This window comes from Cannabis sativa, chromosome 9, assembly GCF_029168945.1.
Source record: "Cannabis sativa cultivar Pink pepper isolate KNU-18-1 chromosome 9, ASM2916894v1, whole genome shotgun sequence".
Lineage (NCBI taxonomy): Eukaryota > Viridiplantae > Streptophyta > Magnoliopsida > Rosales > Cannabaceae > Cannabis > Cannabis sativa.
This window is the reverse complement of record NC_083609.1, coordinates 2,007,590-2,024,183: the sequence shown is the minus strand read 5'-3', so window position 1 is coordinate 2,024,183 and position 16,594 is coordinate 2,007,590. Positions and strand designations below refer to the sequence as shown.

Here is a 16,594-nt window from a genome sequence, read left to right as displayed (position 1 = left end):
AAGCTTTAAACTTATTTTCGACAATGTAAATTATTCAAAAAATTTTAAAATATTTACAGAGATGATGTTGTAACTATACTGAATATTGAAAAAAAAAATTAAAAAAATATATTCTAATATGTAATTTTTTTGGTATAAAAATTGACTAAAAAATTATAATAAAAAGTTGTATAAAATAAAATTTGGTAATTGATTTGATTGTGTTGTCATTCTTTTTTTTTTATTATTTTGGTATTTTTGTGTGATCAATTAGTGGACACATGAATATGAGAGTGTATGTGCATTTCATTTAATTTTGATTTGATTTGTCATTGCAAATTGTCCTCAATATGGCATACCTTCCTATGTTTTTGGCCTAGTTTTTCAATTTCCCAAAGTATAAAAGTTGTAAACATTTCATTAGAGGAATGCATTAAAAAGGGCCACAAAATAAGCTCTACTACTTGCTATGCTAGGCAAGAGAGTAAATTAAACTAAATGCACACATTTCTTCTTTGTTGTTTTGTCATTATCAAATTATTGAATGAGCTTTTATTATCAAATATGAATCAAAGTTGCACAATATTCTAGAGCACCCAATTTGTCTTTCTTCCTAGCTAGTAGGAATAAATTTGTCTATAGTTGGTGAAAAATTATTTCCTTACTTCTCGTAAATTTTAAATAATTTACTATATATTGTGTTAAAAATAAAGTTCAAACAATTAACTAAAAAAAAATTATAAGTGAGATATTTAATTTTTATAGACTTAAGATCATTTAGTAGCTAGTAAGTGGGATATATATTTGTTATTGTCAATGAAAGTGCATTTGTTTCAAAAAAAAAAATATTTGTTATTGTCAATAAGAGTACATCTAATTAAATTATTACATATTGATCAATGGGGATGAGACAAACTATATGTAATAATTTCCCTACTTCTCCTACAATATAAGGAGTTTAAGAGGGAAATTAAATAGTAGCCAACTAAGCTATATACATTGAGTTGTTGTTGTTATTTTAGAATTTAATTTCTTACTTTGCTTGGTCATTTCGTTAATTAACAAACATAAATAAGGCGTGTATTTGACATCTTTTAACATGTATTATCGTTATTATTGTAATTAAGTATTTAATTTTATATAATTTAATTTATTAACTTTTATGAAATATCACTCACCAATTGTAAGATACTACCACTAAATGATGCTAAACACCAGTGACCGTTTGTATTTTATAGTCATCTATCTTGGCAGTTACACACAGAACCACCGAGATAGGGATGCTAAGATTGCTCCAATTTTTCAGTAGTGAATGTTGGTATTTTATAGCAATGCTCCTAAAATTATCTATCGTGCACCCAACTCTATCTTAAGTTTTTATATCCCACTAATAATATTACCAAAATAAATTTCAAATGCATAAGGACTTATGTAAATACCCATTTTTAGAAAATTCTTATATATATATACTAAGTTAATGTTACATGCATTGTACGTATAATTAGTTTTTTTTAATTAGATTTAATTAGTAATGTTAAATGTAATACATGTATGTTCAATTTTTTTAAGTAGATAATGTATTTTTATTTTTTAATTTTTAAAATAAGGTTTAAGATTTTGATATTTAAGAATTTTTTTTACAGCTATATTAGTGTGCTCTTCACTCTTTAGATGTGATTATATATACGTATTTTATATATACAATAAAAGAATAAATTTTATTGCTATACATATTTTATATTGATTACTATCCATATATAAAGATTATATCAGAAAATATTTTAACAAAATTTGAGTTTGATTAGAGAATTAATTACTTTCAAAATATATTTTATATATTATACCCAAACATATATTTTAAAAAAAGAATGATAATGATAGAAACAATATTCTTAATTTGCAGTTAGGATTGTGTGGTTATAATAATTATAAAGTGTACAAATTATTAAAAGCATATATATATCATTAATTATTTTTAAAATAAAAGGTTATCATGAAATTAAGGTTTAAATATATATATATATGGGTGACTATTCAATGGTTCCATTTTTATTGTAACCATATGGTTACATTTTTTTTTAACCTGTAATAGCAGGTTACTAATAGGTAGACTTTCCTTTTTTAGATTTAATTAATTATAATTAACTATTTTCTTAAAATAATTAATTAAATAGACATTCCTTTTTTAGAATTATTTAATTATAATTAACTATTTTCTTAACATAATTAATTAAATATTTAACAAGACCTCTTTTAGTAATTAATATTTATATTTAAATCCTTACTTGAATTATTTTAATAATTAAGCCATTTAATTATAATATTTACAAAAAAAATTATTTTTCTTACAAAAATTAAACTTCTTTTGACACAAATTAAAATTCTCTTCTTATAATAAATTTTCAAATAATTAAATATTTTTAAATGATATTTAATTATTTTGTTACAATTATATGAACTAAGTATGATCGAGGCCTCAAGCTAATCAATCGATAACAAGTGCAGCCATTTTTTAAAAAAAAAATCCTTCAACTTATTTCATTTTTTACTTTTTAAATATTTAAATAAAAAAATTAAATAATTATGTGTAATAATTTAAAATTAAGATTACAAGTATAATAAAATTTAAATTATGAAATTATATGTGTATAATTTTAAATTATAAAAAACTTTGCTATAAAATTTTAAATAATTTAAGTATAAAAATATAAATTGCTAAAAAATCCTTATATAGTAATAAATTGTAAATAATTAATTAATAATTATAATTAATTTAATTTTAAAATATAATTAATCTTAATTAAAGTTTTATAAGGAAATAAATGATTAGGTTACTTTCAGGTTACGAGTTATTTTTTATTTATTTTTATTTAATTTCCAAATTAATCACAACCATTAAATAGTAATCCAATGGCTTAAAAAAATGTAACCATGATGGTTACAATAAAAATGTAACCATTGAAACCTCTTCCATATATATATATATATTATATATATAGATGTGATAATATATAAATGTAGTTTTTATTTTTAAATATAAATAATAACATTAATTTTTTTATATAAAATATCTATATAATTTTTATTTTAAAATATATATAATAATATTATAAAATTAATAAATAATATTTTGTTAAGTAATTTAGATATTTTATTAAAATTAACGTATAAAATTAAAAAATCTCATTAAATTAAAAATTTCGTTATATAGTTACATTTTATATAGATTAGATATGTATATATATAATTAGTTAGTATAGAATAGAGGTGGTGGGATTATTAAGGAAATACTAATAGTATGTTGAATTCTCATGAAGTAAAATCAAAGTCATTTTCTAAGATTTTCCACCAAGTGTTGAATTCACCACTCTATGCTCTAAGCTTTAAGGCTCAAATTATTTATAATTTAACACATTCAATAATTCTTTGTTGTCCCTTTTTTGTAGTTTTATATGCTCAAAGGTCAACCCACATTAATTTTGTAAGATTTGTTTATTTTATTTTTCCCCAAATCCACTTAAACTTGAGAGTTGAGAAGAAGTTGGCAAGGTAATTATATATAAAATAAATAAATATATTTTATTAGGGTGTATTTACTAAGTGGTTAGAATTACACTATATTTTAAAATATAATATGTGGTTAGATATAAAATAATAATTACAAATAAATTCTTTGGTAAAATAATTAATAAATTACGCAAGAATATTATTCAATAAGTACAATATATATATATATATATATAAAGATTATAAAACTTTAAATTTGTATATTCCCTAATTTATATAAAATCTGTACAAAAATAGAATTATTTATGTCGCATAATGAAATTTTTATTTTGTTTTACTTTTCTACTGTGGGGTGATTTTTTTTTTTCAAAAACACTGTGTTTTTTTCAAAAATATTGTGTAAGTTTTATACTGTGTACTGTGTTAAGTTTTCATTGTTGTTCTATAGTTGTCTTTTAGTTGTTCCACTGTTATTTTTAGTTGTTTGGTTTTATGTTTTACTATTGTTCTATAAAAAAAACAGTATTTCTTTTAAAAAAAAAATCGTGTAACAGTATTTTTATAAAAATTAACCAAAATTCTAATATTTTTATAAATTTTCTAATTTTTTATTTGGGGACTGATTTAAATTGGGAAATTTCACTATTTGACCCTAATAAAACATCTCATATCAAAATTTATACCCTTCACTAATTTATACAAAACAATTCCACTATTACTCATTTCTACCCAAAATACCCCTCAAATTTAATTTTCCTATTCTCTCTCTCTCTCTCTTTCCGTCTTTCCCTCTCTCTCTCTCTGTCGTTCCCTCTCTCTCTGTCGTTCCCTCTTCGACTCGCCTCTGCCCCACGACGACGACCCAACGACCACCCGTGCCCGTCGAAACCACCACGAACTACCACCAACCACCACGAACCGTCGCCACCACCACTACCCGTGGTCGTCGACACCGAATAGAGGCCATCGCCACCACCACGAGCAGGACCCGTCGCCACCACCACGAATTGCATTCAAAGGTAAGGTTTTTTTTTGAAAAAAAATATATTTTTCATAGTTTTGGATGCCAATTATTGCATGTTGTTGAGATTAGTGGATTTTTTAATAGATTTTGTGCTCTTTAGGTTGTAGATGTTGGTGTTTCAATGGTATTTGTGATTGTTACAGGGTTATCGATGACATGTCGATAGAATATCGATAGGATGTCGATAGAATTGGTGTTTGTTTACATTGCATTGCAATTATTGTATGTCGTTAGGATGTCGATAGAATATCGATAGGATGTCGATAGAATTTGTGTCTGTTTGCATTGTATTGTTGTTATTGTATGTCGATAGAATATCGTGTGTATGTCGATAGGATGTCGATTGAGGGTTTAGCTTATTTTTTGCCCTTAATTGTCGACAGCTTGTCGATAGTATGTCGATGTGTTGTCGACAAGATTAGGATGTTGTTTTTAAGTGTATTATCGAGTGCATATCGTCAGGATGTCGATATTATGTCGACATGTTGTGAAATTGTTGTCCTCTTGAAATTGTCGATATGTTGTCGACATGTTTTAATTTATATTGGCTGTTTGATGATGTCGACATAATATCGACATCATGATGTCGATATTATGTCGACGATTTGTTAATTTTTTGGCAGTAATATTGATTTGTTATTTATTTTTTCAGATGGCTCCTAGACTCATAATTCTAAAAGTTGCCAAAACGGCTTTCCTTCGTCGTGTTATTCAAGTTGTACTCCTCAAACCGAGACTTGATTTTCGCAAAAGTTCCAGTGCCTCTGTATGTCACGCGGCCAGTAAAATGCTCCGATGCTGGAATTATGAGTTTGGGAGTCATCTGAAAAACTAAAAACTAAAAAATGTTAATGTCAAAAAATTTAAAAAAATGGTCGACAAAATATCGACATCATGTCGACATTATCAAACAGTAAGCAAGAACATAATTTGTTCGACAGCATATCGACATACCATCAATATGCTGTCGACATTCCAATAAAATCAACCCAACACAACATCACACAATATTATCGACATTGTGTCGACATGGAGTCGATATATCACATAGAAATTAACAGCATAAAGTGTCGATAACATATCGACATACAATCGACATGTTGTCGACAACAAATTAAAACAATGAATTTACATTGTGTCGACAACGTATCGACATACAATCGACATATGGTCGACAAAATGAATTTAAACACTAAATCCAGTTCAAAAAAATTTCACTCAACATCTGTCGACATTCTATCGACACACTATCGACATCCTATCGATACACTTTAACACACAGAAATTTCTAAAGGTCATTTTGTCGATATCTCATCGATAACATTGTTTTAACATTGTTTTTTGGCCGTGGATCGTCGTGGATTAATGTGGAACTGTGTGGGTCGTCGTGGATGGTTCGGTCGCACCGTAGGGGTGAGTCGTCGTCCTCGGTTGCGTCTATGGGTTTAGTCGTCGTCGTGGGGTCGCGTCTGTGGGTGGGTCGTCGTCGTCGACGTCTGGGTTTAGTCGTGGGGGTGGGTCGGTTAAGATATTGGTGTGGTGTGGGGGGTGGGTCGGTTGACAGAGAGGAAGAAGAGAGAAGGACGAAGAGAGAGAGTGAGAAGAGTAAGAGTTAAGGAGGGAAAATTAAAATAAAAGGGTATTTTGGGTAGTTTTGAAAAATAATGGAATTAATTTGTATAAATTAGTGGAGGGTATAAATTTTGAAATGGGGTATTTTATTAGGGTCAATTAATGAAATAGGAGGTACATAAGTACGCCTGTTTTTTTTTTATTATTATTATTTGTACATGTAGTACATTTGTTAGTTTCTTAACCAAAGTTTTTATCAAATTAAGAGCACATAGGATGTATCCAATCCCTTAATTAATTAAGGCACACAACCCAATAATCTTTTTGCTATCTAGGGCAAACCCCAATCTATAATAAGAGTAAGTACTCATTAAACTTTCCAACTAATATTTTTAAATCCCTTACGCATCCCCTACCTATTCATTCTCCGTCATCATTATTCTTAATATAAGAGAAATGTTAAAAGATGATTAGCATCCCATAATTAATTAGTCATATCTCTAAAAGTTATTTATTGAGCATTGCTATTCGGCATCAGTGGTGCATAGCACCTTCTAAATGTGTCGACTTGCAATTGGCTAGCGATACTTTATAAAAATTATTATATTAAACTATATGGGACCCGATACTTAATTACACCAATAGCGATATTGACACGTAGGAGGGTGCTAGGCACCAGTGGTGCCCTTTAGCATTTCTCTTATTTATTTTAGTTATATTGGACGATACTTAATTATATTAATAGCAGTATAATATCGAGGAGAGTGTTAAACACCAATAATATCTTTTAGTAATTTTCAATGCTAAGAGCATCTCCAATAATAAAAATTTAGAGAATATTTGTTGAAATGAACATATTAAGTGATAAAATATTGAGATGTTATACCATTAAAGAGAGATAGATATTATTTTAGAAATTTGCATAGATACTATACAATGCTATTCATTTCTTTTTAATAAAAATGTAAAGTTAAAAAGTTATTGTTACTAAAAATTAAGATGTATATTAAATAATAATGCAAGAGATTATAATTATATTATTTTTGAAGAGTGCTATGTCATTGGAGTATTTTTAGAAGTAAGAGTGTCAAAAATGATGTGGAAGAGAGATAAAATAAAATATTATATTTTTGAACGATGTGGAAATTTTTAGCATTTTTAAGAATGTTATCATTGGAGATGCTCTAAAGAGTAAGGGCCAGTTTGGCACAGCTGTGCTGTGGGGAAAAGCAGCTGTAGCTGTGCTGTGGGAAAAAGCAGCTGTAGCAGAACTGTGGAAAAAAGCTGAGCTGAGTGTTTGGTAAATTATAATTTTTAAAGTGCTGTGAGCTGTTAAGATTCTATTACAATAATGATAATATTTTAATCTAGTTCATTATAATTACAAATATATATAAAAAAATATGTTATATAAATTTTTTATTTTTTTTTATATATTTTTAATTATTTTTTTCTATAGTATAAATTTATATGCATTTGATAAAAATAATTTTTAATATTTTTAAATTATATTTTTATCACTTGCAAAAGATAAAATTGTAGTTTATAAGAAACATAAATTGATAGTATTTGTTAATAATAAAAATATCAATATAAAATATTTTTTAAAATAAAATAAAAAATTAGAAATTTAAATATTATTTATTTTTAAATATTTTTTCATTTAAAAAATATTTTTATTTTTTATAATATATAATAAATAATTAAATAAATTTTTAGTAAAAATAATTTATTATAAAGTCTTTTAATCAAAACAGCTTTTTCTAAAAGTTGGGTTGTACCAGCTTTAGCTTTTAGCTGTAGCTTTTCCATAATTTCTTCAATAAGCTGTTTTTTAATTGCTTACCAAACACCTTTTTGTCACAGCTTTTTTGAAAAGCAGCTTTTAGCTTTTCCAAAAGCTGTGTCAAACGGGCCCTAAGTATGGTGCCTAGTACCCTTAGCTAAAAATCTCCACATTATTTAAAAATATAATATTTTATTCAATCTATCTTCCATATCATTTTTAACACTCTTACTTCTAAAATCACTCCAATGGTATAGCACTCTTCAAAAATACTATAATTATGATCTCACACATTACTATTTAATTTTTTAGCAACAATAATTTTTTAGTTTTAATTTTTAATTAAAAAAATAATGATAGCATCAATGCTACTGTATAACATTCACACATATTCTTAGAATAACATTCTTTCTCCTCCAATGATATAGCATCCCAACATTTTGTCACTTCATCTATCCACCTCAGCAAGTGTGCCTTAATTTTTTACCATTGGAGATGCTCTTATGAGGTGTAATATCGCTATTAGTGCAATTCAATATTGAATCCCACTTCTTTTAATTTAATAAAAATTATACAGAACCGTTAACCAATTATAAGACGTCATGTCATATAGCTGCAACGTACGTGATCATAAAACAAACTGAATTAAAAAGCTTTTCTGGATGCTAAAACAAAAAGAGAGTATACAGAAACAACCCTTTAGGAGGGGTGTATGATATTATCTTTCTACACATTAACAATACGACACTCTCTAACAAAATTGTTACCCTAAGGTGACGTTTGGTTGGAAGTAATAAAATAGAATAAAATCATTTTTATTTCATTCTTTTATTTAGTTACATTTTAAAGTATTAAAAAATATGATTCTAATGGAATTACTTTTCCATTATTTTAGCAAAACAACTATTCAATTTTAAAATGAAAAAAAAAAAGACCATTCTTATTCCTGGTCCTATTCTCATTCTCACTCTATTTAACCAAATATTACGTTAATTATTATATGAGCATTGTTATCAGTCACCAGTAGTATACAACACTTTCTATAAATAGCGTCTTACGATTGGTTAACAGTATTCTCTAAAAAATATTTTCTTAATTTACACGAGATCTGATACTCTAGACACCAATATTGTCTTTTAGCATTTCTCAAATTATATGAATAGAGAAACACAAAAGACAAAAGAAGAGAAACCAATCAAATAGATCATGACCATCCATTCCTCCTACCACAAACATAACCAACGAATGGCTCTTATAATGACAACAACAACCTTCTTCATACAATTGAATCTTAGAGAGAGAGAAAGAGAGAGTGTTTTCAAAGTTATAATATCTTGTTTTTGAACAAGTACACCAAACTCTTGTGGTCACGTGCCATACGACCGGCCATTGGTTTAATAGGCATAACTACATAACCCCTAAAAAAAGGTAGTTGAAACGAGAGGGCTACAAATTTTGCCATTGCCCAACCACGTGACCCATCATCACACCTACCCTTTTTTCTTACATTATCTCACTATAAATAACACTCTTATCACTTAATAAATTTCGTACCACCACCACTACTACTACTACTACTACTACAACAACAACATTTATTTTCTTTTATAATACTACTATTGTTTGAGTATACTATTTACCTAAACTACATACACAAAAAAAAAACCTCCTCAAGTTTACCAAATATGGTTACCGTGGAGGAATTTCGCAAGGCACAACGGGCCGAGGGCCCGGCCACCATCATGGCGATCGGCACGGCTACACCCGCCAATTGTGTCCTTCAGAGTGAGTATCCGGATTACTACTTCAGGATCACCAATAGTGAACACAAAACTGAGCTCAAAGAAAAGTTCAAGCGCATGTGTAAGTATTCTTACATTAATATGTTTAGAAAGAAGTTGGATTTTGACGCGAAAAAAAATAATAATTAATTTTTTATATTTAGTATGAAAAATATTTATTTTTCATACAATTTTTCTACTAAAATTCAACTATCAAACAAAGCTTTAATTTTTTTGAGTATTTTAATTTTTATTTATTATGACAAAACAAAAAATGAAATTTTAGTGTTTAGTATGAAAAATCTTGTTTTCCTTACAATCAAACTAAGATTAAAAAGATCACATTTTTTATGTTTAGTATGAAAAATCTAGTGTTTCCATACATTTTTTCCTACCAAAATTGAAGTATTAAACTATGCTTTAATTTTTATTTACTATGGTCATAAATAACATTTATTATTGTGTTAAAAATTCCAGCTAAATAATTGGGACGGTTTTATTAGTGATTTAGTACTTGTGCTTTTATGGATTGGTGGACTTTTGGTATTTTTCTAAATTTGGTAATTTTTTTTTTTTTTCTTTGTGTAGGTGACAAATCCATGATTAGAAAACGTTACATGCATTTAACTGAGGAGATTCTCAAAGAAAATCCAAATCTTTGTGCTTATGAGGCACCATCATTGGATGCAAGACAAGATATGGTTGTTGTTGAAGTACCTAAATTGGGTAAAGAGGCTGCTACAAAGGCCATCAAAGAATGGGGCCAGCCCAAATCAAAGATAACCCATTTGGTATTTTGTACCACTAGTGGTGTGGACATGCCTGGTGCTGATTACCAGCTCACTAAGTTATTGGGCCTTAGACCATCAGTCAAACGTTTGATGATGTATCAACAAGGTTGTTTTGCTGGTGGAACTGTTCTTCGTTTAGCCAAAGATTTGGCTGAAAATAACAAAGGTGCTCGTGTATTGGTTGTTTGTTCTGAAATTACTGCTGTTACTTTTCGTGGGCCTAATGATACCCATCTCGATAGTCTTGTGGGCCAGGCCCTATTTGGTGATGGTTCGGCTGCTTTGATTGTTGGGTCTGACCCAATTCCTGAAGTTGAAAAGCCCATTTTTGAATTGGTCTCTGCGGCCCAAACTATACTTCCTGATAGTGATGGTGCTATTGATGGTCATTTACGTGAAGTTGGGCTTACTTTTCATTTGCTTAAAGATGTTCCTGGGCTTATTTCTAAGAATATTGAGAAGAGTTTAAATGAGGCTTTTAAGCCTTTGGGTATTTCTGATTGGAACTCACTTTTTTGGATTGCTCATCCTGGTGGCCCAGCTATTTTGGACCAAGTTGAGTCCAAATTGGCTCTTAAGACTGAGAAATTACGTGCCACTAGACATGTGCTTAGTGAGTATGGTAATATGTCAAGTGCTTGTGTTTTGTTCATTTTGGATGAGATGAGAAGGAAGTGTGTTGAAGATGGGCTTAACACCACTGGTGAAGGACTTGAATGGGGTGTCTTGTTTGGATTTGGGCCTGGCCTCACTGTTGAAACTGTGGTCCTTCACAGTGTGGCTATTTAGATTATATATTACTTTAATGGGCTTTTAGTGGGCCCACACAGCCCATTGCTTTCTTCTTGTGTTTTCTTTGAACTTGTTTGTATTTGGGTCATTTTGCGATTGGTGATTTGTGATTCTGTGAGGGAAACCCCACAGTAGTCTAGTCAAAGTCTTCTTAAATTAATGCTTGTGTTGCTAAGGGATTTGTGTAGCAACTTATTATATAGTGAAGAATAATATGCTCCATTTTTTTGGAGTAAAGTATTAATTTCATTAATCTTGTTATTTATATTAAAATTATTACATAACTATAGTGTTGCCACTAATATTTATACATTAATTGACTTTCTTTTTTAATTTTAATTTTAACCTAAAATGCATAAATAGTGTCAATGTCACAATGGATAAAACAATTAGGGTGTGTTTGGAAGTAACTGTGTAATTACTAGGCAGGGTAATTACATAATCTTTTAAAATACAAGGTGTGTTTGGATATGAGGTGGTAATTACATATGAATTCCTAATATCTTGTTTGGCAAAATAGTTAGTAATTACATGGGAAAATAATATTTTTTAGTAGCTAATGTTTAATATGGAAAGTTTTTAGTAATTACACTGTAATTACATTCAATTCTCATGGGGGACCATGAGAATTAGAGAGTGTAATTGGAACTCCTCAATTACTTCCAATTACACAGTTATAGTGTAATTACATGGTCAGACAAACATGTCAAACTGTGTAATTACCTCCAATTACAAACAAATCCAATTACAATGTGGCTTTCCAAACGCACCCTTAATTAAAAAAAAAAAACAAATAAAGGTCAAATTGTAACTGTAAATCTTACCTTTGAATTTGACATGTTGGTTGGTACCTTACCTCAAATGTTTATTTATTATTTTTTTTTCCAATAGATTATTCATTTATTTAGGCAATTAATATTAATAGGTGGCATATCATTTCAATACTTTATTGACAAACAAAAGGTGTCAAATTAGCATATCTTGTGAAAGTTAATTGGATAAAAGAGCACTTTATAAATTACTCAAAAAAGACACTTTATTATGGCTAATTGGGTTAAATTAATTTAGTTACTAAAAAGGACCACACATTTACTTTTGACATTTTTTTTTTTTTTGATTTAATACTTAATAGTTATGTTTAGAGCCTCGAGTACCAACTTTGTAATTTAGTGTTATATTTTAGAACATTTTTTACAAATAAGCTAATATAATATGTGCTAAAAATTAATGTTTGGTTTAGATTCTTAATGCAATGCAATGCCAATGTCACCCAATATTTTTGGTGTAATCTTACCATGATTTGGAATTGAAGAGTGAAATTCTCTTCAATATAGATTTACAACAATCAAAACTTAGGGTAAACTATAAAAATATATGTTGATTACATAAGATATAATTTTTTGTAAAATAAATTATATTTTTACGTCTATAATTTTTTTTTTATATTTTTACGGTTTTTTATAAAAACAACACGAAAACAACAAGAGTACTAGATAAAAGTAACATGAAAGTAACATATAAATAACATCAAGACAACAACAAAAAATAACATACAAATAACAAAAAATCAACAACAAATTAACAAGAGTATAACATAAAAAGATTGTATTTTTTGTAAATAAAATCAAAAAAATCGTAAAAATATTTAAAATTCCATAAACCGTATTTTTATAATTGTTTTTGTTGTTTTTATGTATTTGTGAAATAATCACTAAAATAAATGAGATGATTCGTTGTTGATCACATGAAAGTTACTTTCTCGTTACCAAAATAGTATTTTTTTTCTCATCCATTTAAATGAAATTGATTCCCAACAAAAGTAATAGTATTTAATATTTTATAAAACCATTTTAATACTTTGGAAAACTTATTTTTGTTTTCAAATAAATTTTAGAAGTTTTCATAAAAATATTAAATTTTAGATAAAAATCTACAATTTCACTGTCACGCGAAATTTAAGCTAATCTACTAGAGTGATGTAAGGAAAAATTCTCCACATCATACGTAGAATTGTCTCCCTTTTATGTCTTATTGTGGCTAGACTCATTCCTTTGTTAATATTTATTATAGATGGTGACTAGGGACGATACTGAAAATGTGGATCAAAATTAATTATTGAACTCTTATTTTAACTTTTAAAGATATGTAGTATTTTTAAAAATTATCAAAATTTTTGTATATTTATTATAAGAATATTTTAGGACCTTCGGGTTGGTGGGCCTTAAGCACAAGCCTAACCCACCTTAGCCCAAAACTAATGCTAAATGTGACTTTTTGAGAGTTATAAATAGGCTAATTAGGATATTTTCTCCCCGAACTTTGACATTTACCAAATCATGTCATCTGAACTTTTAAAGTCGTTAGAAATGCCCCCTGAACTATTGAGATTGTTGAATTTAAGGACTTTTATCCAATTTTAGTAAAAATATTCTAACATGGATGAAAGTTCAGGGGACATGATTTAGTACATATCAAAGTTCGAGGGGCATGATTTGATAGATATCAAAGTATGGGGAGCATGGTTTAGTACACAAACAATCATTAAAATAGTAAAATTGAATGAAAATAGACAAAAGTCCTTAAATATAACAATCTCAATAGTTTAGAGGGAATTTTTAACGACCAAAAAAGTTCAGGGGGCATGATTTGGTACATGTCAAAATTCGGGAGAAAAAAAAATCATAATTAGCCTTATAAATATGATAGATAGTTGCATAAGGCCATCTCCTATCAAGTGGCAAAATTCTATGTATAATATAATTTTTTCTACAAAATACTCAAATTGAATCTAATCATATTTTTATAGGAGTCTACAAGTGTCCCACTAATAAGAGTGGCACTATAGACCACGGACATTTTTTTTTTTTTACTTCTTAATAATTATATAATATCTTTTGGGTTGGAATTGGAAGAAGATTAGTGCTAAATAATTAAATAAAATAATATAATAAAAAATACTTTTTAGTGCAATTTATAGTTGGAATTGGAAAAAAAATTTAATGCTAAAATAGTATTATTTTTTTGACGTGGTGAACAGAGTCACACATGATTAACAATACAGTAAACCACAATCATCGGTGGAACCTCCTCGAACTAGGATAGCTCATCGTCTAACCGAAGGGCATGTTTTACCAAACCATAAGCTGCAGAATTCTCATCGCGAGCCACATGAGACAAAACTGGCCCCAAAAATTTAGACAATAAAGCTATAACATCTTTAAACAACACCCCATCACATTAAAAAAATACTTTTCTACTATTAATAGTTGTTGTCAGAGCTAGCGACACTGAAAAAATATCGCAACACTAAACCAAAAAACACAGATATATTATAATGACAATCTTCAAAATAAAAATTAATATACAAACTTAGATTTTTAACACACAACTCATATAACTAGCTCAACGTTACTAAAAAACTAATAAAATTTCTAAGTATAACTAACTAAAGGTATTACCCTTTGGCTAGTAATAACATACTAACACCCTAATTTAAAACTGCTAAAGATTAATATCAAACAGACTATATTTAAAAACTTATTGGTAAATTTTCTGTAATTGTAGGTCCTCCACAAAACAACCTACAAAATATCAGAAAATAAAACTCTATTACCACACAATACAATGGAAAAAAAAAGTAATGTGAAAGAATGATAGTAAACCAACCTATTTTAAATATAAAGACTTAAAAAAACTTAAAATACTTATTTGTTAAAAGTGAAAATGTTGTTGAAGTAGAAATCATGAGCACAAAATTATTTTTCAGTATAATTTTTTATTTTATTACAAGATGAATTTAAAAGTAATTAATATTATATTTCTATTTAAACCCAATAATATAAAATCTAAGTTTTATATATACTCAGGGTCGGCCTTAGGTATAGGCAGGCTAAGCCCGTACCTAAGATCCACATTTTTCGGAGTCCCAAAATAAAAAAAATAAAAAAATTTATTATGCTCTTATTTAAGTAAAATTTAAGTGTATTATAAACAATAAATATTCATAATTTAGTTGGTTGAGGTGGATGACATATTATTTAAGGTCATAAGTTCAAATCCATAACACTCTTTTTTGATATTTTTTTTATATATATTTTTGAGTGTCCAAAATTCAATTCGTTTTAGGCCTAGGACCGACCCCGTATATACTCAATTTAAAATAATAGCAGAGGTTATATTTTTTTTTCCAACAATAAAAATACTTTCCAATCTAATTATTAGTATTAAATACCAATTATTTGTTTTTCAAAAGTACTTAAATACCAACATTTAATCATGATATTTTCTCTGTCAAAAAAAAAAATGTTGGTATTTATTTATTTTTCTTATCTAAATTATGTTGGTATTTATTGAATTGAAATAAAACCTAATATTTTTTCAAAAAATAAAAATAAAACCTAATAAGTTAAAAATAAATAAATTATAATCATAACTGGCGGTTCTGATTTCCGAACCTGATCTTGCTCTAAACAGTTGTTTGTTTTTTTAATTAATTAATATATATTTTTGTAAGGTATTATATTTATAAATAAATAAATATTTAAATAAAATATAATAAAATTTGAGATGAGACAGCAACAGCAATGGCAATTACCGTTTAGAATGCTAATCAATTTAATAATAAGAAACTTAATATTTAATTAATTTTTAATAATTACACTATAATAAATCAAATCAAATAAATACAGTTATTAACTTAAAACCAAAATTAAGTAATTAATAATATTTAAGTTGTATTTTTAAAACTTCCATAAATAATTGATTGTTAAGCGTTAAGTCAATGATCACGTGATAATATTTAATTGGTTCAGGTCATAATATTTTTATTTTTTATTTAAAGATTAATTTAGTTATACCCATAAAAAAAAAGGTTAATTTAGATTTTTGTACTCCAAACTTTGACATGTACCAAATCAAAAAATTTCTTCTCGAATTATTGAGATTGTTGGATTTAAGAATTTTAGTCTAATTTTACTAAAGAAAGTCTCACGTGGATGAAAAGTTAGAGACGTAATTCAGTACATATTAAAGTTGGACACGATTTAGTACACGAACAATTGTAATATTAACAACATTGAATGAAATTAGATAAAAATCTTTAAATCCAATAATTTTAATTGTTCTGAGAAATTTTTAATAACACGAATGGTTAAGCGAACAGAATTTCTATTTAACCATAAGAAAATAATGACTAGTACCTACCAAAATTTCAAAAATATAACTTAAATATTAAAACATTCAAAAATTAAATTTAAATATTTATTTACAAAAATTAAATTTAAATATTTAAGAACTAAATTAGTCATTAATTAATAATAATAATAATTATAAGAAGGGGGAAAGAGGAAAGTAGGTTCCCTCT

At 27.4% G+C, this 16,594-nt stretch overlaps 1 protein-coding gene across 1 annotated transcript; it reads left to right on the top strand.

The window, feature by feature from the left end:
• Positions 1–9,420: 9,420 nt before the first annotated feature.
• On the top strand, positions 9,421–11,481 carry LOC115724170 (naringenin-chalcone synthase-like). Its single transcript, NM_001397940.1, has 2 exons — positions 9,421–9,731; positions 10,238–11,481. Exons 1-2 carry the CDS (start codon positions 9,554–9,556, stop codon positions 11,227–11,229), a joined length of 1,170 nt encoding a protein of 389 aa, NP_001384869.1. The 5' UTR covers positions 9,421–9,553; the 3' UTR covers positions 11,230–11,481.
• Positions 11,482–16,594: the final 5,113 nt, after the last annotated feature.

Excerpts from the sequence above, each read along its gene's own strand:
- LOC115724170 (NM_001397940.1), top strand. The coding sequence starts at position 9,554 with ATGGTTACCGTGGAGGAATTTCGCAAGGCACAACGGGCCGAGGGCCCG. Across the intron at positions 9,732-10,237 it reads AGAAAAGTTCAAGCGCATGT|GTGACAAATCCATGATTAGA; the intron begins GTAAGTATTCTT and ends TTCTTTGTGTAG.